This window comes from Ambystoma mexicanum, chromosome 3q (assembly GCF_040938575.1).
Source record: "Ambystoma mexicanum isolate Mex_15411 chromosome 3q, UKY_AmexF1_1, whole genome shotgun sequence".
NCBI lineage: Eukaryota > Metazoa > Chordata > Amphibia > Caudata > Ambystomatidae > Ambystoma > Ambystoma mexicanum.
Genome location: NC_090926.1, coordinates 23,147,398 through 23,173,437, shown reverse-complemented (window position 1 = coordinate 23,173,437; position 26,040 = coordinate 23,147,398). Strand labels below are relative to the sequence as shown.

The window sequence follows — 26,040 nt, the reverse complement described above, 5'->3', positions numbered from 1 at the left end:
GATGGTAGGGTGCTGCTATGGAGGGGGTGTCTACGTCCCTGGTTGCGCTGCTTCACAACCTGTGAAACACTGTCTGATCAGTTACCTGTTGCGCTCTGGTTGGCTCGCCTTTTACCGCGGCTTGCTAAGTAAGTCAAGACATGCTGTTTGTCCCATTACGGCCCTTACAATTTTTAGGAAGGTGGCCATGTCTGCTGGGGCTGTGACACCGTCTTCCCCCAGCTTTCCGTCTTGCAAATCTTTTTATGGGCTCAGCTACTGCCTGCCGCTGTAGGTTCTGCTTTCTTCAATTCACCCAACCTAAAATTCCCTTTTGAAAAATTTGTAAACCTTTAAAAAGAAAAAGTTGTAATAGTCTCCAACAATGCTAATATTCTGCGATTGGTGGTTGCTTAAGAGGGTGCCATGCCCTACCGTTCTCACCCTTGATGGCCATACAGTGTTTTCTATCTTTGGTCACACATTGATGTTGTGCACATGCTGCTCGCTTGCCACCATGTAGTCCCTTAATGCTATGGGTGGTGTGTTGCTGTCGATGTTTGGGGGCATGGGTCTAAAAACTTTGGCTCTTCGGATGTTTTGGAACACAACTCTCATCTGCTCTAGTCGGCAAAGTTAATGGTGATGGAGCATGGGAGTGGGAGTCCTAGTCCAAAACATGCGGAGAGCCGCTCGTTGCAGACCTAGGGTCTCACAATGGCGGGGCTCTCACCCTGGATGTATTCATCACTTTGACAATGCTCATGTGCTGCTGACCTTGCCTGCCGTGCTATGGGCACCTCTGTCATCGGCCATGCTCCTTCCAGCTGGTCGGCGCTATAGACCTCCAAGATTCGAAATTAAGGGGAGCTGGGAGCTCCTACTTGTGACCTAGAAGAGTCTGGTTAGCTTGACACCAACAACTACCAGGAGCTACTTTTGGTTTCCCAGGCCGACTAATGCCGAACAAACACACCTATCTGGATATAGTGCTACATTTCTGACAATCTATATAAGCATTAGGACACCTCTATACAACATAAGTATAAAGGCCCGTAAATAATGGACATTGATATGTTTGTATCTTACGTGAGGTTCCCCAGTGGTAGCTCCTGGTTAATGCTGGATAGCCAGGAGCTGCTTTTAGTTCCTGCTTATCAAATCTTAATTTCGATCCCTGGACCTCCCCGGCCCTTGGAAAGAATTTGGTCGCAGGACAGGCCGAGCGGCCAAAGTCATGTTCCAGAAAGCAGCCAGACTATGCACGGGTATTCCAGCGGGCATGGGGGTTGTCTACAACTGCTTCCTCAAGGCTGCTGGGTCACGTCTATCGGAGTGCAGAGTGGCAGAGCCTCCAGCTGGTTTGTCAACAAGGCGAAAATACAAACGGGCCCTTTACCTGCCATATCAGTAGGTATTCATTGATTGGCCTATGGCGCGCACCCTTACCTCCCAGATCAATCCGGTGACCAGTTTATTGCATAGATTTATCTCACTTTGTCCTCACACTGGCCGCCACAGCCAATTAAGCCCTTGTCCACCAAATGCCCTCTGCCCTACACCTATACCCACCCCCTCCTTCGCCACCTTGGGGTAATCGGCCATACTATCTTCTATCCCCTTGATGCTGCTAATGGCAGCTGGGTCTTGTTTACTGCAGCATTTTATGGCACACAATGATACTACCTGACCATAAGGTGGAAGTAGCTGGCAGATGGTTTGAGCATTAGGGCATAATGGCAGTGCCTGGCAAATTTCTGAGCAGTGCCTATAGCAGCGGTCTGCGGCTTAGTTTGTTGGACCTCAACTCCCATGATCCTTCACCATGAACTATAATGGCAAGGGCTGATAGGAGTTGTGGTCCAGCAAATCTGGAGAGATGCAGGTTGCAGACAGTGGGTCCCTACAAAAGACAAAACTGTTTGTATTGCCAATGGGTGTTCCTATTGATGACCGCGAGCTGGGTAACGGCACCACATTTTCCAGTGAAAAGATACTAATTTACATGAATGCACAAGCAATATAATTAATGTCCATCCACACTGATAGTCTTCTCTTGCCCTCTCCCAGCTCGATGAAACTCTGTCTGAAAGGCTCTGGGGGCTGACTGAGATGTTTCCAGATGGCCTGCGTACTGTGGCTGGCGCCACCTGTGACCTCTCCCTTGCAGTGGCAAAGAAAATGTACAGGTAAGCATATTATCACAGAGCAAGGTAGCAGTGTTTTTGTAGCGGTACAACTGGCACAAAATGAAATGTGCACTGTGCATATATTTTTCATTTAATTTTTTGAAGATTTGTGATTTATTGCCCATTCATATACTGGTTACTAAATTGTAAATGAGTAAAAAAAAATACAAATGCGGATAAAATATTTCATCTACATCATGCTACCTTTGCCTCCTTCATTCTCTCAACCTCACGCACTTGCCTTTCAACTCTCATCTCTTAAGTGTCCTCTCTGATAGTCAAAGGCTTGGCAGATCCAGGATTAACCTACTGCGGTTAGATTTTGGGGTAGTATTCCCTCCCACAGCCAGTCAAGACTCCATACTACAAGGGAATGCATGAAACAGATTGCGAGTCCATTGCACAACTGTTAATGGTACTTGCTACCAGAATTCTTCCTATGTGCTGTATTTCGCACCCTAGTATTGGTTAGCCCCTTTTCGATTCGGCACATTAGAGCCTACAGGCATAGATGCGAAAACCAGCGCTTCCACACCCATCTTCTGACCTGCCCAGGCCTTCTCGATAATTAATTTTCGGTTTGTATCCCTCCACTTTGCATCCTACTTCCATCTTCCTAGCTCTTCTCACCAGATTACGTTCAGGATGGCATTGGAGGGACAGGGTGCGCAATTCTGACAACCTTCAGAGGTGCTAGGGACGTATTATGATGGTAAAAGGTGCAATATTAAAGATTTGTAAATGCAAAAATAATTCATGTGAAATCCCTACATAGTGATCAAGTTGGGTATACTGGGCTTTCAACCCATTTTATGGTTGCACAGTAAGCATTTTTTAGGCTTCTGACTAAACATTCTTGTTGCATTTCATGTTTTCAGGCATTTATTTTAAGAGCTAAACTAGTACTTTGTACATGGTTACCAACTTGTAGATTTTCTGTTGGGGGTGGGGAACATTCTTAAGGGGGCCATCTTTGTGCCATCACACAGAAGTGATGTCACAGAATGAGACCACTTGCCCCATCAATACCGAATGGGGTTATGGTTGGGGGGGGGGGGGGATTGTGTAGGGCATGCACGCACCTTCGCCTCAAAATGGTCTCTGATCCTCTGCTTTGTTGTCTCCAACTATGCCAGTTCTCTGGAGGAATGGGGGCAAAATTGGCACAACTGAATGTTCTTAAAAAGGAGTGCAACTAACTAATCGGAACAAAAGAGCTTACGTTCCCCCTGTAAGAGCCGAGATATTCTGCAAGTTTTGGCTTTTTTTAGCTTGTCATACTTTTCTAATTTTCCTTTCCTACTATAAAAGCAGAGCTACAAAGAATGCAGATACCAGAACTTTAAAGCCAGGACTGTCTCAACATGTCACACCTGATATGGGTCAACCTGGGACATCTGCAATTACCTGTTGGGGTTGCACATTTTATTTACTTATTATTAGGTGCCTACATTGCACTGAGGTGCATCGGAGCACTGTACAATATGAATATGACCAAATTCCATAGAAATTCAAAACAAGTAACATACAATAAATACAAGAGACATCTCCTAAGAGAACAGCAAAGAGTCAACAAACCCAGAAACAAAGTAATTTAAAAAAACAAACAAATAATTCTTAAAAAAAGACTTCCCGGTTTTCAGGAGCTTATAGGAGTGAAGCTGATGTTGAACCAGTCAATACATTTGAAATGGTGTTTTAAAAAGTCGCAGCGGTTCAAGAGAAACGTAATTTCATGGCCGTGCGTCTGCACACTGAAAGTGCAAGATGTCTTTGCTCTGAAGACCCTCAAAGCACAATCCCTGCACTGAGCTCCGTAAAATAAATTATGAATATGACTAAGTCGTATAAAATGCTAAAAAAATAACATCCTACAAATCCGAAGACTCCTCGAACCTCAAGAAACCACCAGTGCAGAAGATCGTATGATGCCTGTGGACCAAATTGGGCCTGGCTAGGTTGGGCTACATGCTTGTCCCCTGCGGAAAATAAAACGCAGACACCAGTGTTGGGAGAAAAATATTTTGTTTTAATATTTCCATGGATTTACCTGTCTGTTTTTTATCATCCCGCCCACCATGGGGCTGGATGAAATGCAGAGTAGTGGGGAAAACCAATGGGCAGAGCTCCCCTGTCCAGTAATTGCCTGGGCAGAGAACGTCCTACTAAAGGCCTGTTAAAGTAAGAAAATGTTGTGAGAGGGGGCAATATGCAGCTGGTGGCCTCGAGCCGCTACCCCACCACCCCCATGGTTCAAAATCATTCAAGAACCATTCTGCTGGGGCCTGAGCTGCTTGCCCGGAGCAGCCCAGACACTCGTGGCTCTGTGGAGTTCCAGGGGCCAGATCTAGGGGGGTGGGGGATCTAGAAGCTAAGCCCTCACATGATGTCTGTCATCAGCACGTGCAGTGAAGAGGGATCAGTTCAAATCTGCACTGCCCTCACAGCTCGGTGAAGAAAGGAGGTCAATGACCGCCAGCTGGAGCTACGAATGGTGCAGGCACGCCCCATGCCGCGTCGGCATAGCGGCGGTGGTGCCTGCAAAGTAGCTGATGTGCATTGGGCGGGTGCCTGAAGAAGTCCACAGGGCAATGCGGTGGGTCCTCGGGGGGAACTGCCCTGAGAGAAAAGTGTCCAGGGGGAGCCATCAGATAATGGTTGGTCTTGCTTCCCCCTGCCCCATGACTTCCATCTACAAGAATTGAAGATACTGTTGTAGGGCACAGTGTGTGGCTGACGGAACCACCCAGTGGGGCCATCTCTTTGCCTTTTCCTGCATTTAGTGTTGCCATTTAGGAAGCAGGCGTCCGTTCCACCCTACCGGTCTACTTCCCACCCCCTCTAAGGGAGGGTGGGCTAACTGATCAGATCCCTTGGAGGGAAATCACATCAGGAGGACATAGAATGTTTATTTTTTGTTAGGATGGGTGATGTTATTAGGGTTATTGTGATGAGTTTTCATAAATAAAAAGGGGTTCCCTTTTAAGGATACAACTTACAACCTTTGGTGTCTGTGTCGCATAGTATGGCAAAAGGTAAGGACTCTGGGTCTGGCCAGTCTCCTGTTTACCAACAACTTTATTTGCAGGTTGTCTAGGGCACCTTTTCTGTTGGGCTGGCCCAAGGATGTGTGTGTGGTTTGTCCCATAGTATCCGTCCCTGACCTGGGGTAAGTAAGGTGGACACCCTTGCCCCGGACCAGGGCTACAAAAGCAGGGGACACATATACTTCTGGTATAATTAATTTGAAGGACCATGTGGGCCAAACAAGCCACCTTAAACAATACTGCCAAGTAGAGAATGCCACTGCTGCTGAGTAATGGTGGAAGTAATACGTTGTAACTTCCTGGCAGCAACAATCAGCACGGATGCAGCATAAAAGACCAAATTCCTTTATGGAAGCGTTGGTGGATTCAGCTCACAACAACCAAATTACCAGCAGCAGTCTGTGAATAGTTGAGGCCTTAACCAACAATCCAAAAATGAACAGAAGAAGCAAAATGTTTAATAACTTGAAGAATATTTAAATAAAAAAATGCTTTTATGCTTTTATGTTGGTGTAAGGAGTAAAAGAGCAACAAGGCGAGTGAAAACCCCAAATATTTAAGGAAAGAATCAAAAACTTGAAGGCACACTGGGAACAAAGGCTTCAGCAAGCCAATACATAAGAGTACTGGGTGATCAATGGGAGAATAAAACATTCCATTTTTGAAAACGTTCAAGAAAATGTGAAGACCTCGAGATCTCGATTTCTCCTGAAGGCAGCCAGAAACGATGAATAGTGCCACTTTGTGTAATTTGCAGTTACAACTTACTGTCCTCGTAACTTTGTGTCGGAACAGGGAGTAACCAGTTGGCAACCCAATCCCTTAATCGCTCAATTTGTAGATTGAACATCATGGGCCACAGGATCGACATATGATGTACACCCAAATTGCATCAGAAGTGTTTTTGAGCGCACCCAGGCCACATTGACCAGCCGTCGGTTGGCTAAAAGATGCTGGCACCACTCAAGGGCCCACCCACTTCAGGATGTGAAAGGTGGTGGTCTCTAACGGCACCCAGGAGATGTTGAATAACCTGTATTTGCTAAACTGGACAGACTACTCTTTCCACGAAGACTGATCACTGGTGATTGACAAAATATCAGGGTCGAAAGTGGGCTTTTTAGTATCCGAGTTTCATGGGCAGTCTTCAAGGCAAGTACCCTTTAGCAAGGACAAACTTAACTATTTTAGCTAGTGGTGCAAAGTTTTCAAAGCATTGTTTGTTTTTTTTTTTTAATATGGATTAGTGATCGTCTGTATAAAAAGTGTAATTTTGTTGAACTCCTTAATATAGAGATGACTGCTGAATCGAACTCTGACCATATTGGAGAAGGTTTCTAGGATGGGCGTCTGAAGGAAGATTGGAAGAAGAAATATTCTCATGTATTAATGATTACTTATTTTTAGAGATAACTAGATATACTCCTGCCATTTCTTTTGATTGGGTGTAGGGTAAAACGACTCATCAAAGGGTCTTCCGAATATTCGAACCGGCAATTCTATTAGAATAAGCTTTTCTGACAATTATGGCTTTTGATAGTTTTAGAAAAGTGTGACTCCTCAGTTAATGGGGATGTACGTTTTTTAACTTCCTAAATTTCATTGAAAATAAGTCCCATCTGTCTTATTTGAAACATTTTGATAAGCGTTTCTTTCCTAGAATTATCCATCGTTTTGTGAGCTGCTGCTACTGCAGGTAGTGGGGACACTAATATTGTGTTGGAGGCAGTAGTAGTCCAATTTCTGCAGTTTTCACTAGAACATCTCCTCTGTTTCATGGGTCAGGATTAGTAGGTATGTTTACTTGTTGGTTAAAGTAAAAAAAAAAAAAAGGAGGGGAGAAGCAACCTTTTTAGTTTCTCCATTTGCTGCTGTAATGGAGCTACCTCCTCTGATGCCACTTCTGTATCTCAAAACCATTCACAAAATGGTGGACAACCATAGCAAGAAATAGTTCAATTTGAAAATAGGATGGTTATGTTTTCACTGGAAAATGGGCAGGAGATCATGCATTAACTATTAGGAACCATGTACTTTATTTTTTGTAATACCTACATGTCCCTGTCAATAGCTGGTACCTGCTCTCTTCCGATCTTTTGTCGGCCGAAGGGACATTCAGAATTCATCTGCCAGATGAAGCATATGACCAAGTTCTCACTCTCTGACAAGCTTTCCAAAGCAGACATATTCTGACAAAGACCCAGGGCCAAGATGGAAAATCTTGACGCCCAGCAGATGAAAACCTCATGGCTTGACCAGCTTCCAGTGGACAAAAATGCCTCTGACTTAATATCAACAAAAGGATAGTTGGCACCCGAAAAACGGGTTACTCCCTACATGGTGCTTTAGTGCTATTGAGACACACTGGCAGTAAGCACCTTACTACTTACTTACTGTAAATTCAGGAAGAGGCCTGATAATGATTCCTTCCCCTTTGGAAGATAGACTAAGTAGAAAAGTTATATGTGAATGGTTATCTTGAACTAGGAAAAGCTTTCGGTTAAGTTGTGGGTTACAGCCTAGTTGTAATACTGATACCATTCTGAAATGTTTCTTGTGGTTTTTCCTCTATGGGTTCAGGGCTCAAACTTGAGATTTGACAAGCAGGGGCAAAAGCTAGTTCCTGGGTGTCGGGCATCACCCAGTTGGCAGGAGCTACTGCTGGGGACCCAGAAACCAGTGCCACGCACGCTGCAAATCTAACTTTCACATGAGGTGCACACTTTTTGCCCATTATGTATGATCCATTATATTAAAATGTGTCCTCATTCATCTTTATTTACCTTATAAAACACTCAAGGTTAACGTCACAGGCATGTTGTATGGCACCAGTTGGTCTGTGGAGCCAAAAGCAGGAGCTAACTAGTCCCCAGCAATTTCGAACCCTGATGGTGTTGCTTTAAACTAGAATATCTTATTGAAACTTATTGCTGAGAGTTAGATGCTTAGGTTGGCTGGTTGAAAGCTCTAACGGGAAAAGACTGCATAGCAGTATGTGCCCTGAGGTGCATACTCCCCACCAGGGGCGACCTTGAAATTCCACCTCTGATCGTTGTCCTCCATGAGGGAGCACACACCATAGATTCAGTCATTCCCCGTGGACACAGAATCTATCTGCATGACAGTGGAGCTCCGATCGTCTCCCACATGCCAGGGACACTTTTCCTCTCTTGCCACGTGTGATGAACCCAGTGGGATCATCACTAGAAACCCGGTATGAGCCTTGTCTACTGTGGCCAGGGAAAGGCAGCCGCTACCTGAATCTGACCCTGGGGGTGGTTTTACAGGAGAGGATCACAGGGGAGGAGACTCATGCCAGGAGCCAATGGGGATTTCCTTCTCATAATTTCCCTATAATTCCTGAATTGACAATGTCTTATTGTAAAGTGGAACAACTGAATAGTGCTCATTCTCCAAAGAACTTCAAATCCCATAATACCAAAGTCATGGGATGAAGAAGAGGAAATCTGAGGCAATGGGTGCTCAGAAGTGTAGTAGTCATTGCCATTTGGAGCACCTGAGCGGGATATTTAAAGCCCAGGCTAAAACCCGGCTGGAGTGGTGTTATGAGAAGAAGAAGCAGTTTGTGTCCATGCGGCAGGTGTAGCAGAGGGAGCTCAAGCCATCCATGGTGCAGTTGCAGCCAAGGAGTGAAGCCCGTCAACAGAAGTCGCCTCGTTTGGAAAATCGGAAGAAATGCAGAGTACGCACAGCGGAAGTTGGCGCACTAAGAAGAATTTCAGCTGTGAAGAAGACTCCACAGAGCTTCCATTGCTGCCGGAGACCGCAGCAGGAGAAAAGACAGATTGACGTTCGGTGCACCGCCGCGAGGCTTTGCAGTCAGAGGCATCAGCTGTGAAGAACCGGTGAGTTGTCAGAGTGCATGCTGACACCAGGGCGCTCCGTGAAAGAAAGCTGTCACAACTTGATGCTTTTGAATACCAAGCCATTCCCACCAATTACAGACCTATCACTATGGTTCAATTTCTGTTAAAAATCCTTGATAGAGTTGCCTACCTGCAGATTCAGGATTACCTATAGACCAACCAACTGCTAGGAATACGTCAGTCTGGTTTTCGACCTCAACGCGGAACAGAAACTGCCCTTGTTGACCTCAAAAGTCAGATTGATGAAATTAAAGATAAAGGTAATGCCGCCATCGTACTCCTCCTAGACCTTTCTGTGGCCTTCGACCTGGTCGACCATAAAATACTCTGCAACCACCTCTCATCTGCAGCGCACTTTTCTTCCTCTGCTGTCATGTGGATACAATCCTTCTTGGCTAATGGAACCATTAGTTATAAACTTCAACAACCTTTTCGGGGAAACCAAGATTCACATTGATGTTTTTAAATACCATTCTGCAAATAATGCTCCTCTCCTTTTGGATGTCTGTTTCCAGAATGGCAGTCCCTTTTGCCACTCTTGGTTCCCACTACACAAGCATCCAAAGACTGTTTGATAGGGTTTTGTCCTCCCTCTCCCTTATTAATGTCAACTCTTAACAAAGTTGCCCCATGGATGGCTGGGTTTTTCTACACTTTCACACTTTTTAAAGTTAGTCTATTGGCTTTGATTCCCTGAGTTTTGCTGCTTTTCCCTAGTTTAGTATTGAAAAACAACATGTTCTAATAAGGTAACGCTTCTGACACTGTTTTACAATAGTTTGTTGTGCTCCAGTAATGTTTGATTCACTCTCATCCGCCTGCGAGTGCTACTTCTGCTGTTTAATACTATTTCTGCTTCTATGTGAGTACGCTTCACTGGCTGGGTGTCTGTTTCCAATACACGAGCGGGGACCGAGCACTCGGGGGTCATGAACAACCTGTGCACTCGCCGGAATAGACTTGCTCCTCTGCTTTCCTCGCCTTTCACAGGACTTCAACTGCTATGGCTCTTCTTGATCCGACAAACCTCTCTGATAAGTCTGCCTTTGTCTGTGCCACTTCCAAATGGATCTTCTCCTGCTCCTGAGGCTCTCTGATGCACGCCAGCCAATGGAGACAGCCACGAGGCCCGCAGGTGCACGCTGATCACCTGAGACAGCCTCTAGTGCATGCCACCCAACTGAGACCGCCTCCTGCGTGCTTCCTGCTGCACAGCCTCTGCAAACCAGAGACAGCCTCAAGTGCATGCCACCCAACTGAGACAGCCTCTTGCATGCTTCCCGCTGCACAACCTCTGTAAACCAGGTCACAAGGGGAAAAGCTTTTCTCCTCCACGCTTTCTGCTGCACGACCTCTGCACCTCAGCTTTCTGGGAGCATAGACCCTCTCAGGACTGGCAGTTAATATCTGCCCAGCAATGGTCCCGGTGTTTTCCCGCTCCTCCATCTTCTGATTGGGCTGCCAGCACAGACAAGAATGCTTCTGGCTGCTTCTACGTTCCACCAACAACACCAACTCTCTGGCCTGCACCTGAGGGAGCCTTTTAAGCCTCCAAGTATCCCACAGGTCTGGGCCATCTACACTAATGAGCTGACCACTCCTACTACATTGTGCCTCTTCATCCTTCTTCCTCGTCCCAGTACTTGGGGAATTCTGGGACTTGAAATCCCAAAGGGAAAGTTTTGGTTTTCTTATTTAGTTTTTCTTTCAAACCCTATTTGTTGCTTACAACATTCTTTGAAGGAACATCATAAGAATTAGTCATTTGCCTGGTTTGAGGCAGGAAAGGCAATTATTTTACACTGGTGTTATTTCTAACTTTCCTTTCACTGCATTGGTGGATATTAGGTAGCTTTCCAGTGTTATGGATCTTAAGGGTTTTAGAAGAGGTTTTGATTTCTCCAATGGCATAGAGTGTTATTAATTTTACCCTTATTTATATGTATCCTTTGTGGAGCAGCAGGATTATTACAGGTCATTGCATACTGTATTGTGGAACCATCCTCCCTAGAGGAGGACACATACTGCGTCACATCCCACAGATTCCTCTCACTCCCCTGGGCCTTTTCTCCTGCTAGGTGATCTTCCTGCAGAACACCACCCCCAAGGTCAGGCTCAGAAAGCGTCTGCATTTCCCAGGGAATCAGTGAGGAATCTGTAGGATTCATCACACAGCTCTGTTGACTCAGAAGATGATTTGGGATTACCCCAGGAAGGACAGGCCAAAAGTGATGACTTCAGGACACTTGTCTACCTTGTAAAAACCACAGCGATTCAAACACAAATCGTAGTATCCATCTTCCCAAACTGAAACTGCGGGCGAAGCTATATTCCTCTATAGCTGTGTTTTTCCCCCTGTAATTGCAGACATCATGTTGGGTAAGTGGTTTGCTACTGTGAATCTCCTCCCAGCTGTAATTTGCTGACACTTGTGCGCTACACCCCACAGAATACAGTTAGCCCCATGGGTAGGTCATTCCAGCTGTTCACATAGGCGCACGCTATTCGACTACACCCTATCCTAAACGTGCGTCGCCCTCGGCCTGAGCACCGCCACCCATAGAATACAGCCGAGTCACACACAAAGTTCAATCTAGCTGTTTACGTAACTTTACTCTTGACAATTTGACACAGCACCCGGCCCTCGCCTGATAATAGACTGCTGTTAGCCATTCCCTACCTACCTTCGATCAGGCTAAAAATGCACACTTACATTTTACCACTCCTTTCACTACTCCTCAACTTATTACTCCAATGGTTATATTCGTTTTTTAGTGTTAAAGATTTACCATCATGCTTTTCATTATTTACTGGGACTAAAATCATTATCTTCATGTGCCTCGCGTACAAATGTCTCTTGCCTTGATAACTGCAGCGCCCCTCACCCGCTTTCCCCATTACCTGCAGTATGGGGCTGCGTGCTTCACCGTTGAAAGGATGGTGTGAGACTTGGCTCCTTCCTTCTCTTTTGGTCCGCTCCTCTGTGGGTCCCCCGTTAAGCGGTTTTGCTGCACCCGGTTCCCTCGCTCTTCTTAGTTATGCCACCGCCTCTTTGTTTGTCCCCCTAGGAATCATTGCCAGTTCACCAGCTGACAGTTACCCTGCTTCTCAAGCACAGGGTTATAATGCTCCGTCTCGGGAAATAGCATTTTCCCTGGTACATCAGCGTCCCTCTCACAGCTGATTACACACTCCCGGGTCTCTCTCTGCTGGCCGTACTCCGTAGTAGTGTCACCGGTACAATGGTATCGGCGAAGCAAGAAGTTCCTTTCTTCTGTGCCCTCCTTGGGTGGCCTTTCTTCTTGGCAGCTCCTCAACCCACTGCCTGTCACGTGGGGGAATCTTGATGCTCATGCGGCAATGCTCCTATCCAGCATCTGCAGTAGTGAGTCTTTATCCCCAAGGGAAGGAGGGGAGGCTCTCCCTGTGAGGTCCCGCTTACCGCCACCCTAGGGGGAATGTTGCATAGCGGGCTCATCTCCCTGGCCTCAAAAGGAAAGGCTCGCCCATGGAGAGAAGTGACTGAATCCACACAGGTTTTTTTTCTCTATTTAAAAGGTTCAACCAACTAGTGGAGCGACACCCACTGACTAAAATGCTCTTGCTTCCCATAACATATCTGGACTACTCCTTACAATACCCTGGCAGGTCACCCACCCTCCTCCTAATGTCCGAGGGGGCTATTTCATGTATCCCTTAACCAGTGAATAACTCTACGTTCTACTGTCCTAATGGCATCAATTCATTTGAGTGCCAAATTATTTCAGATTTGTAGCCACTAGCATAGCAGATGGTTGTCCCAGTTAGTGGACATGGACCAATCTGGTTTCACTCTGGGATGGCAGACTCATGATAGTTTAAAAGAATTAATTGAAGCAACACATTGCAAGAGAAAGTAAGTGCTTTAGTGACATGCGTTTGACTAGGTTAGGTGATTGTTCTTGCTAAAGGTCCAGTTCAGAATGAGGAGTCGTAGCCCAATTATCAATCGCCCTGAGCAGCCTGACCTTAATGGCTATCAGCTGGAGAAAGCCAATTAAAGAGGGAAATTAAGGTTGTCCTTTGAGCACTCTACTCCTCACCCTTTGTAACCTTTGGCAGAGAAGATCCGGCTTCACCAAAGCATACCAGTAATACTTTTCATGGGGGATAACATTATTTACTTTGTTCCTTCAGCAGATTGTCCATGGACTGCAAACCACCACGGTGACTATGGGACTCCAGCATCCATGTTTAAAATAAACTGGACGAAAATTAGAAGTGCTTAACCCTCTACTAAAAAAGGCGTCCCTTCTGTAAACAAAGGCCATTGAAGTGGGCAAGTCCGTTTAGTTAGGGATCCGCTGATCTAATGTGCAATCCATTATGGATAGTAGCTTTTTCTAAATGCTATAGGAAATTAAAGCAGAACTACATGGGTGGTATAATCATTTTTTTGGTTGTGGAGGGTCAAAAAAATTACTATTTTTCGTAATGTTTTGTACCTGTTCAGGCGCTGCTCCGACCCATTACTCGCTTTTTTCCTAGGTGGAGGATAGCTTCTAGCAAGTGTGGTATAGGTCTTCTGAACATTTCAGTATAATGTTACGTTGATTTGTACCGCGCAGCGCTACCACCCAGGGGCAGTGTCCAGGCGCTCGCGTGGCTCTGCAAGAGAAGGGGGTTAGTTAGTGGGGATAGAGTGAGAGGATATATTCAGATGTTTTGCATGTGGTAGTTTTGTGAGAGGCCTTGTGCATTGGGGACCGTATGGGTTAGATTCCGTGCCTCGGGAGTGTGGTAGTGTTTTGTGTGGGTTATGGTAGGTTGGGCGTGTGCAATGGTTAGATAGGTGTCCATAAGGGATCCAGAGTCACAGGTGTCGTAGTTGTAAGATAATCCGGCATCTTGGTGTGTAGTTGCATTGTTGATGTTTTATGGGCTATGTGGGCGGTTCACTCTGGTGTGGACATAGTAATGGTTTTTTGTTTATGTGGAGTTTGGCTAGTCCAAGATAATGGTAAGTGTCAGTTGAAGACCCTTTCAGTGGACAAAATCGGAGTCTGATACATATTGGGGTCATGTGGATTTGGAGATGGTGTCCTTTCAACCTCTATGGACCAACAACTTTTGAACCCTCAAACTAAGTCTACCCAATAATTAAGCGTACAGGTGTAATTGTACAAAATACTTGTTTAGTTAGGGGTTTGCCATTTTTAGGGAAATGTTTGCTTTTAAATGTATATTTTTGCAGGACTTCTTTGCTATTTCTAACTTTTCTAATTTGTAAGGCGCTTTAAAATAGCTTGTGCATTGTACTTGCCCATAAATGTGAGATACTGCTTTAACCTGTGCAAGTGTCTCTTTTAGACACTTTACTGTGTAGATACTTTAATCTATTTTTAAATACCTACCTGCATGCTATATAGTTATTGTGAATAGAGTATATTCTTCAGTAAATATATTGTGTTGACTTGCCTTATATTGTGCACTGATGTGTGACTGACCTCAACAAAAGACTTGTAGAAAACCTAATAGTCGGTGTGTTGAACAAAACACTTGGTATGCAACATTTGGCGCTGTATGCTAACATTCCTTTGGGGAACACACATGTGATCGTCCAGGTGTAGCACTGAGGCTAGTCAATGTCAGAGATTTTGTATAAAGTGTGAGCTATGGGGAGATTATTTTGCCGTTGTTTCATTGTCTGTATATGAATGAATGGATGGCTGCGACAACCTGAACAAAATAAGTAGCCAGTTGGAGGATTTCATTTGGGGCATTTGCTAAACCGCTTTAACTTAATGAAAACAAGCCTCTGGCTGTTGTGACAGCAGAGGTTACATTTGGATGTCTTTGTGTACAGATGCCTGGTGATGCCAGACTGGTTAATGTGTCTATAGGTATCTACAGGTCTTTAAGTGGGCTCGGGCCGAGCTCCGGCAGTCTCCAAAACATACTTTGAGCCAGGGTTCCCTCTGTCCCGCAAGCAAGCACGTGGCATAAATTGAGCTCGGGTCAAGAGCCTGCTCGTTATGATCTGACCTATGCGCAAGAGCTCTTCTTGTTTCAGTCGTGCTCGGGTGATTTTTTTTTAAAAAATTTTTTTTTAATGCTTTTTGGATTGTATGCAAAGGAGCTTACATTGGTTTTATTTTACCCCTCCCCTTTCACATGAGTGACTTCAGGCCCTGTGAAAGATGAATGGGGTCTCAAAATGTTTCAAGGGGCCCCTAAACACCACCCTGCCCCCCTACGGAGGCAGCTTTGTGGTGTATACGTTATAATGGAGATGTTGCCTAGTGCAAACTCCAATCAGTAATTTCACTGGGATTATCAGGCCTGGTGCAAAACATGAGCCCCACCTTGAACTTCATTATTCCCCAAGCATATTCCCTACCCCACATCAAAGAGTGGAAAGCAGGTTAAACCGGTCAGTGATCACAACTTTTAAAGAGGTCTGTCTTGAGCCAGCAAAAGCACATTAAAAGTGACACTACAGCTTGAGACTGGTGCCTCCCTAGGCACTGACGCATACCATCAGTCCTTCATTGTGGTGTCATACTTTGGCAAAATCATAGTTTAAGCCCTGGAACCAGGGGGTTAAACACTGCAGAATATCACGGGACAGGCAGTCAGCAAGGGAGCTTAAACCCTTAATGAGCACTTAAGAAAAGGGATGAGTCAATTGTTTTACAGAATGTAGGTGATATACTCGCAGATCAGATTGAAATGCTTAAACACTGACTTAGAAACTTATTCATGGAATATCAATTTTCCTTCGGCACAGTTGCACATACATGATAAAAACATGGTTATGGTTTAGGTTTAGCGTGAATAAAAAAATCAAGGAAAAAATTTGGCGCAACATATCTTTTCTTGGTTCATTTGAAATGGTTGGTGGAATTAATTTCCCAAATCCTTATATAGTACGATAAAGATGTACTCTTTTCCTAATTCTCTATGAATCAGCCAAAACCTGTTTCAACCCTCTGGGGTCTTTTTCATGGCGAAGCGTGGGTCAATTTGTTTGGAAAAATATTGATATAGTGATGGAGCGATAGCTTGAAGATATAAATGAATAATGGTTCCGATTCTGGTACTGCAAGGTATTCAGTGTTGATAAATCTCATAAAAACCTTAATTGAGGCGGTAATCTATAATGGTATTGAATGGATGCATTCATCAGTTACAATATCGGAACACCCCCCACCCCCGTCCCAATATGAGGAACAGTTATTAAATTTACACTGCTGACCCACAATACATGTTTGCAGGGCCTCATGAACCTCCATCAAAAACCTGGTTAGACTACAAGTCATCCAGAACAATGCACTCTGCGCAGATCAAGGCATCTCTAAAAGTGAGCACATTACTGCTGCCAGGGAAGCAGTTCACTGGCTCCCAATAAAATAGAGGATCTTAGTCAAAACCCAGACACTGACCCACAAGTGCATCCACCTCTCCGCACCTGAATACCTCTCACAAAGGAGCCACCCCTCCACCTCCACAAGGCCAACTAGAACACCCTACGCCAACATGTTCTGTGTGCCTATGGTAAGAACTAGAGCAGGTGGCTCTAGCTTCCCCCCTACCTCGCACCCTCACATTGGAATGCCCTACCTCCTACCCGAGGCATCCCTCATGACATTTCGCAAAGCCATGAAAACTGTGCTCTTGACCTGAAGTTCGCCATGATCGCCAGCTAAACCTGTTCAATCACAGAAATGTACCATGCTTATATGTATATTATATGTATCCCAATGTATAGCTGCTCTGTATTTGTTTAATGTAGAACTACTGCTCCCAGTGTTCCCGCCCCCAGCAACTACGCTCCCTTAAAGTAACAGCACCTCGATGCCCAAGGGTTGCTGTGCGCTATACAAATTTAATAAATATTGTTTGGAACAGGTGGCTCTAAACCAAGCCACCTGCCCCTCCTTTAGGCCACGTGACACCATGATACGCTATTTGGAAAGCACTCCTGGAGCAGCGGAACGCGGCAAATCCCTCAGTCCCCAGGAAATCCACAATCGCGGAAGCCACAGAAAAATTGAGTTTATTTTGAAAAAAGGTTGGGTGAACAGGGAAGCGCACAACAACGCGTTTCGTGGTAAACAAACCGCTTGTTCACGTACAAGGGAGCGGATATAAAGGTAGGACATTAAAATGTTAGAACACTCTGGGGTAGATGGTTTTTATGGACTGAGAGACCTCTGTTTCCAGCTTTAAAAAATCAGACAGTTTGTAATATAGAAGTGCTGCTGGTTAACCTTTCCAAACTACATTTAAAATATATCACAAAATGCTTTAAACCCAAAGACAACGCTCAACGTTAGCACATTGCCATTTGTATATGCATATTCTAAATGTGTATACGGTGCCAGAGTGAATAAAAGGACACGTGTTTTGTACTATGTGCAGCGTTGTGCACCGCTGAGCCCACAAGAAAGCTGGCAAGACTAACATTTCGGAATAACCTTGACATTTGTCATCAGCAATTGTATTGCAAGCTGCGGATAATACACACGGGTCCTATGCGATAAGCGGTAACCGTAATAAATCTACAAAGTATCTGCCATGTGGACGCATCAGCAGAGATGTATAGGGTGATCAGATGCAAAGTAGTATTGCACAAACGACATTCTTGTTAACAAAAGAATGTGATACACAGTGCAAATAGCATATTGCTATCAAAGTATGCAACGCTAATATAATAACGTGTCGCATATACATTTACCACAAACCTCAGCTTTAACAGTAAAGTGCACGATGTTAGATCCTGTTTTGAAGTATCAGAGTACATAATTCAGTAGAATGCGAGATTACAAACCTCAGCAGCACGTGGATTTCAGAATAAAGTGCATTGTGCAAATCTGATTTTATGTTGGTTTGCAATACTCTTATGGATTGTAAAACCATTCAATGCAGTTATCTGCATAGTGCATAAGGGTATGGAATAACATGACATAAGTGCCATGTTAATCTCATAAAGTGCTAATGTTTAATCCTATTTTTAAATTCAAAGTGCATTGTGGTGCAAACTAGGCATGTTGGGCTGTAAATTAAAAAAAAAAAAATATATATATATATATACAAATAAATCTTACAATGGCAGAGGACTACAATTATTAGAGGGAAGGGCAGGAAGGGGAATTCTTATTGCAAGGGTGCATCCTCGGGACTGTGCTCACTGGTGGAGATTCGCCTCAGCTAAGTGACATCTTTTCAATTTAAGGAGCTCACAAAACCCATTTTGGCTGTCCCAGACACCACCCCGTTCCCTGCCCCACACCATTCCTGGCCTCCTTTCCCCCTATAGGGCACCTACAGACCACAGTACTATAATCAGCGTTACTTCAGGTAACCCTCCATCTAACCTTGTCACAGATGACCACTCTGACAATATCCAGAACTCAAGTAATATACTAGTACATCGTCGTACAGCCTACCCTAACCTCATGACCCGTAACGACAGACTAGGCTGGAGACTCCCCACTCTAATTAACAAAATGATCAATAATCCTACAGCCAAAGTCACTAATAAAAACATCGCTACAAATACCACACCACTCAAAGGAGCCCTACTCAACGTTGGATCCCTCGTGGCCCACCCCACGGAAATTGCTGACATCTGTTCAGCAAACCTGGATTTCCTCGCCACCACAGAAACTTGGCTTCATGCTGCAGCAGGTCCCTCTCTAACCCTCGCGGTTCCAGACAACTACTCTATCCTCGGGGCCGACTGACCTAATGCCCGGGGAGGAGGTGTAGCACTTGTATTTAAATCCTCGCTTGACATTAGATCTGTGACCTCCCTTCCTCTAAATTCCTGTGAACACCTATCTATTAAAATTCAAACCACCCACAAGAATACCATCACTCTAGAACTAATATACAGACCTCGTGGTCCCATAGGTTCCTTTGAGGAAGACATAACCTCCCTCATAGCTGAACAATCTAAACCTTTATCACAGAACATTATTCTAGGTGACTTTAACTTGGGATACAACGATCCTCATGACGCTCCAGCATCCTCCCTTGCTAATACACTTCGCGAACAGAACTACACTCAATTAACACCCTACCCACACATCAGAAAAGTAGAACTTTAGACTGGCTCGCTGCCCACAACTGTAACATTATTTGCAAGGACCCACAACCTCTTATATGGACTGACCACTTCCTACTCTCCTTTGACATCAGCTCCAACAACCCATACCCTAGACAGTGCCCACCAGCATGTCTGACGAAAAATAAGCGGAACATCACCGCTGAAGCCCTCATCCCACTGGTTCTACCCACTCTAAATATGGTCTCCAACTCATCAGACCTTAACCTACTAGTATACACTTACAATAATGCCATAACCAAAGCTATTGATCTTGTTGCCCCTCTACAACTACGTAAAAGTAAACCTAAAGCACATCTTAACTCATGGTACACACAGAACTTAAAATTCTAAGAAATAAAAAAACCAAAATGGAAACCCTCTGGAAAATGAACCCATCAGAGGAACACAAAATTAATCTCACTTATGCATCCTCCCCATATAAAAAATAAATAATTCACACAAAAAGGGATGCTTATAATACAAGAATAAGCAATGCTGGTTCCAATACCAAAGAATTATTCACCATCTTGAAGGAGTTAGAAAACCCCAGTCCACCCACGGACTTGTCCGTGAAAGACCAACTCTGGTGCACCAATATCCAAGATGCCCTTGCGAACAAAATCATTGGCCTACAAACAAAAATTGAAAACAAAAGACTACAACTTTCCAATAGCAGCCCCCGCCTCTAGCCCCCCTATCCCTTGCCCACCCACCACTTCTAACACTAACTATGGCTTCACCTTCAAAAAAGTAACTGCACTAGAAGTGCAGCAAGAGACCTCGCCCCCTTCATTTCTAAGCTCATATATGTGTCAATCTCTACCAATTCGGTACCCAATAACTTGAAACAGTCTTGGGTCCTCCCGCTTCTAAAAAAACAGACCCTAGACCCAGCTGTTCCTACCAATTACAGGCCCATCACGGCCGTTCCCTTCCTGTTAAAGATCCTTGACAGAGTTGCTTACTTGAAAATTCAGCATTACGTACAGGCCAACCAATTACTCGGATTGCGTCAGTCTGGCTTCCGACCTCAACATGGAACAGAAACTGCCCTTGTTGATCTTAAAAGTCAGATTGACGAAATTAAAGATAAGGGCAAGGCTGCCATCCTACTCCTCTTAGACCTTTCAGCAGCCTTCGAGCTGGTTGACCATAAGATACTCTGCAACCACCTCTCCCTTGCCGCCCACTTTTCCCCCTCTGCTGTCTCGTGGATACAGTCCTTCCTGGCCAATAGAACCATGAATCTTCTCTCCAGTGGCTGCAGCAGACCCCATCCCTATCACTTGCGGTCTCCCACAAGGCTCTTGTGTTTCACCGACCCTATACAATATCTTTACAAAGCCCCTCTTTGATAAATTGGACCGTCTGGGTGTAACCTACACAAACTACGCAGATGACACCCAGATACTCCTCACCATCTCGGCCAATTAAAATACTGATGTAGCCAGGATCAATGAAATTTTCTGTCATGGATGGCCACACATGGCCTCTGCCTGAATGACGAGAAGACCGAACTGCTCATTGTTGGTTCACCGAACAGCCTACAAAAACTAAGTCCCAACTACTCCAACATCATAATCGATGGCAATACCATCCGGTCGCCAAAAAAGTGAAAACACTTGGCTTCTATCTCGATGGCAATATTAACCTCATTAAACAAGTCAACTCAACTGCTTCAGCCACTGCCTATACAGGTAAACTAATTAGAGCTTGTAGACCATTTCTTTCCTCTAACAGTTGCCTCACGCTAGCAAGAGCTCTTACAATCTAAGTTAGACTACTGCAGCAGCCTTTACCTAGGTGCCAACCAAGGGATAATAAGCAAACTCCAAGTCATCCAAAATAATGTGTTACGGGCAGCGCTAAACATTCCTAGGCATGAGCCCATCTCTGCCACTAGATCTACAAGCACATGGCTTACCATCCAACATAAAATTTATCTCAAAACCCTCTGCCTTACTTACAAAGCTCTCAACCATCTAGCCCCCCCTACTTTACAGATAAATTCACCATGAAACCATCCATTAGAACCACAAGATCGTCCAATACCTTATGTCATTCAATACCTAGATTTACCTCTAAAAGAGCCGGAGGCTCGAGCTTCACTGTCCTCGCCTCCCAACTCTGGAACTCCCTGCCACTGAATATTAAGTCTTCCTAATCCCTCCAATCGTTCAGGAAACTTGCCATTGGGTGGCTTCTGACAAAAAGTCAACCATTAAGTTAGACTCAGTTATAAATTGTACATATCGCATAGGTTTCATTTTGTCTATATTTGGTTGCTATTCTGTATACTCTGTATATATCTGCTTTCCTACTGTTATTGTTGTTACCATGTACTGTGCCTTGTAACCTGTACCAAGCGCCCTTTTACTCCGGGTCCGGAGCGCTATAGAAATAAAACGAACACATTTCAGTTCGCTGTAAACCTAATTACCTGTAGTATTTCCCCTGCAAATGGCTAGATCTTTATTTTGACCTTTCCCTTGTGCAGTTTCTCCAGGTCAGCCCTATGGGTGGGAACAACGTCCTTCATGATCTTGGTCCTACCTGTCGTGTTTGAGACGGAAAAACTCCAGATGGAACAGCATCAGCAGCTACAGCAACGGCAGGTAAGTGATTTAGCCCATTTGCGGTCCCCCCGCCCCCCGAGACATCAAATTTAGACCGAAAAATGAGATTGCAACTTGTTATGCTTTGTCTCCTCCGACACCCCTCCGCATAAATGTTGTTTGCATGTATAACAGAAGAGCAGGTTTTCACTCCTAGGCCACAGCCTTTGCACGCAGTGGCATCTTTCGTTCGCTTTTTCTCATGCAGGCCTTCTTTCCCCCCGCTTCTCCCCCCACTTCTTGTATCACTCACCCTCTTCTCTCTGCTCCCTCTTCTCTGTGCCCTCTCTCTGCCTTCTGTCCCCTCTCTGCCCCCTCTGCCTCCCCCTTCTGCCCTCCCCCTCTGCCCTCTGTTTCCGCTCTCTTCCCCCCTCTGCCCTGTCTCCCCCTCTGCCCTCTGTCTCCTCCCTCTTCCCCCCCTCTGCCCTGTTTCCGCCCTCTTCCCCTCTCCTCCCCCCCGCCCTGTCTCCCCTCCCTCTGCCCTCTGTCTGCTCGCCCCTCTGCCCCCCCCTTAAAAAGAAAATCAGAACAACGTGAATGCTGTAAACATTGAAAACCTTGATTAATGATGTGAGAGGACCTCTTCCCCCTATTTTCATAAACCTAATTGTGAAATTACCCAATAGAATTGCACACACCCAAAATTTAAACATTAGCCAACAGGTGGTGGCAGCAAGCTGTGCAACCCAGAGAAGAACATTGACAGGGTGTGAGATCCAGGCCTAAACACGTGTTTGTTTTCACCACCGCATCCCATTCTTTTGCTATATGGAGCCTGGCACCTGACAAGAACCACATTACCACCTCTGCTTTACTACAGGCGCCCACTCACTTCCACTGTCTCCTAGGAGGCTAGCCTTGTTCTAAGTAGCATAATTGGGAATCTGTTCTAAATAGTGGGGCACCTGCGTAGACCTGTGTAATGTTTTCAGCAGTACTCTCTTTCCTTCTTTCAGATACTGTTAGGACCAACAACTGGGATGTCCGGAGCGATGCCTGGTGGACTCCCACCGATGCCCGGGAAGCTGTAAAATGGACTCTGCTGCATAAGCTGGCTACGTGTGCTTCCTTGCTAACGACTGTGCTGGTTGGATTTTTAAAATCTATTTTTGTTTCTATTGTGGACCTGCTTGCACCGTTGATCATTGTGGCCAAGAAGTGCGCAGGAGTGCATCCTGCACTCCTTTGTCAGTGGATACCTGAACTTAACCCTGGAATGGATGCCGTTTGGGATTGGAGCACAAGAGCTGCCGCCTTGTGTGGCACTCAGGAAGGGATGGTGCGATGGCGAGGTGGGGATCACAAGTCGAATCTCAAATGCTCCTTGGCAACATTTGATCTCCAGAAAAGACCTGTACAGCACAAAACAATACTGCATGAGTGACAAAGGTGGAGAGATTGTAACTCGGTTTGCCTAAGTGCAACAAAAAAATTGAAATAAAATGTGCATTTGTCGGATTTTCTGTCTTCAATATTTTTCCATTCCTTCTCTCCTAGGTAAAAATAGCACAAATTAAGAGTGCAATTACTTGTAACACTAGCACTGGTTCTTCGGTACAGCCATGAAGCAAGTATAATTGTAAAACCAACATTGTAGGCCAGTGGGCATGACACGATATGGATTGTCTGGTTATCCCTTCCATTGCAATCCAATATTCCCACATGTGAAATATAACCAGGTCTGCATAGTTTGCATCCTTCATTACAAAATTACATTGCAATTTATCTAAACCCGTACGCCAACATACCACATTCCTGCATGATCCTCACTCCAGCGTGGAGCTGTCCTAGTCCGGGCCTGCCTCATCAGATACAAGGGTTGGTAACTATATAAAAATCTACCCAAATGTCACAGCATCTCGGTCTTGTATGGGCCAGTGTGCAAAACGTGTTATATGCATACTTATAGTACACTGTCACAAATCCACTGCAAGTAATGGGGAGGGGTGGGGATATGTTCTAATCCAGCACATAGCAGTCCTATGTTTTATAGATCTCGTGCTCGTCTCCTACCAGCAATTATTAGGACAGGGTATACATTCCAAGTTGCAAGCTTCTAGCTAGGAATGAATTCACTGGTCCTCTCAATTTTCCACATGCATGCAGCACATCATTTCTTACCCTCCAAGAGTCAATTATCACTTGCAAATGGATAGTGGGGATTTCTGTGTTAAGAGATGCAAGTGCTTTACAAGGCCCAAAAACAAACACTCAGCATTGGCGAGTAGGAAATTCATCTTACCGAGTAAGAAAGATGTGCATGTGTCAAGCTAGCAACCTACACATCTGCTCAACCCCCACATGCCTTCTTGGTGCATGTCATTCCTACTCTTGCCCCCCAACGGCCAAATCTAACAAACCAATAGGGAACATACATATTTTCAGTTACCATTTACCCGTTCATGAACCGAAAAGATGGCTGCTGTCTGCAAGCTCTTAAGTGTTCGATCTGGAATATATAACCGGTTTCGGAACGATATAGAGGAGCCTGGGTAGCACATTCATCTTTACTCAGTTTATTCTTCCAATCCATGAAATCGCTAAATACCTCTAGGACCTTGGATCTTCCTTCACTTTTGCTATAGCTACCAGTATAATGTATTTATACAGTTCTGATAACTTGGCTGGAATGAAGATGCCCATGTATTTCATCTCTGCATCTCTCAGCGTGTCCAAAGGTCTAAAGGCAATCCATCGTATATCTGGTACATTTAAATTAAGCATCTCTGATTGATTTTAGGAGGTTGACTTTAAATCCTGACACTAACCTGAAATCCTCCAATGCTTGCCGGAGTACTGGGAGGGATAACTGTGTTTGTCAGTGTAAGCAGTTTGTCATTGGAAAATACCAATATTTTATACTAGTTACCTCCATATCATACTCCAGTTATGTCATGGCACTTCCTCCCATATTGTGCAAAGGGCTGAACCACCATCGTGAATAATAGAGGGGACAGGGGCAGCCCTATCTGGTCCCTTTATGCCTACGGAAGGGTTCAGATGTGTACATTCACCCTAATCTTAGCGCACGGGGCAGCGTATGTCGCCATGATGGCTTTGGATATTTGTGGGCTGGATCCCATCCTATTATAAACTTCGTGGAGAAGGTCCCCCTCCACCCTGTTGAAGGCTTTCTCAGCATCTAGTGAGACTAGGATGGAGAGGGACCTCTATAAAGTCCCTGACCTTGTGTACGTTGTCAACTGCCAGCCAGCTGCCAACAAAACCACATTGATCCCCTCGCACCAGTTTCAGCAATAATCCCTCCATTCGCTTTGCTAAAATTGAAGCGTGTGTTTTCACATCCGTGTTTAGAAGGGCAATGGGGCGATACGAGGCACAGAGTTGAGTCTTTCCCTTGCTTGGGGAGGACAGCAATAGTCGCGTGGTCCCGTTTGTGGTTTTATGTGTATCACACAACAAATATCACAGGTTTATAATTCAAAACTTATTTAAACATTTCTACTGAATATGTAGTCTTATATCTTGCCCTCCAACATACTAACTAGGTATTGCTATCCCTAGGTAGCGCTGGTGATACGCTTACCTAGGGTTAGGGTAAAGAAAGGGCAAACTTGCCCCATCTACCTCTAATCACATATGGTTGTACCTAAAAAAAATAAAAAAAAGTGTAAATTGCTTTGCAAATGAAAATATGATTTTATTCGGTTTCTTTGTGCCGCATTTTACACAATTGAAAGTGTCCAAACAGATATATATATTTTTTTTTTTTGCTGCTTTTGAAGACAGTGAGCCCGATTGCCTGTATTTCACAGCAACATGTTTTGTATCCACGTGTGATTGTCTTTTTTTTGTTTCTTAAACATTTGTGGTACAATGTTTGTTGCAATACAAAAATGACTCAATTTTTCACTTGGAACAAGTGAAACAGGTATAGTGCTAAAAAAACAATTTCTTTCATACGTTGCCCACTTCTTGTCTGGGGGGGTCACCCTTGGCTTACCGGTTTCAGTGGTCTAAAATATATTGTCCCCTTTCGTCAGGGCCACAGTGCGATTTATCACGCTGTCATAAACAAGAGCGTATCTCTGCACAGAAAAATTCAACCCCCTGTGTCGAAAGATTACCATGAAACTGGTGATTCTGAGTTGGTTTGGATGCATCTTTTTAATGCTGCATTCCGTTTGCAACCTGCATGCGTCGTAGGACAACAGAACAAATGCTGTTGTTTCGCTCACGTTGCGGTTGTGACACTTTCTTGTCCCGTAC

General features: G+C 44.7%; 1 protein-coding gene across 1 annotated transcript in view; it reads left to right on the top strand.

The window, feature by feature from the left end:
- Positions 1 to 23,268, top strand: part of TOMM22 (translocase of outer mitochondrial membrane 22) — a 43,422-nt gene extending 20,154 nt beyond the window's left edge. The window contains exons 2-4 of the mRNA XM_069652967.1: positions 2,050 to 2,168; positions 21,693 to 21,810; positions 22,767 to 23,268. Of these exons, the coding sequence (XP_069509068.1) occupies positions 2,050 to 2,168; positions 21,693 to 21,810; positions 22,767 to 22,841 (312 nt within the window). The 3' untranslated portion in view covers positions 22,842 to 23,268. The remainder of the gene's footprint in view (positions 1 to 2,049; positions 2,169 to 21,692; positions 21,811 to 22,766) is intronic.
- The last annotated feature ends 2,772 nt before the right edge of the window (positions 23,269 to 26,040 follow it).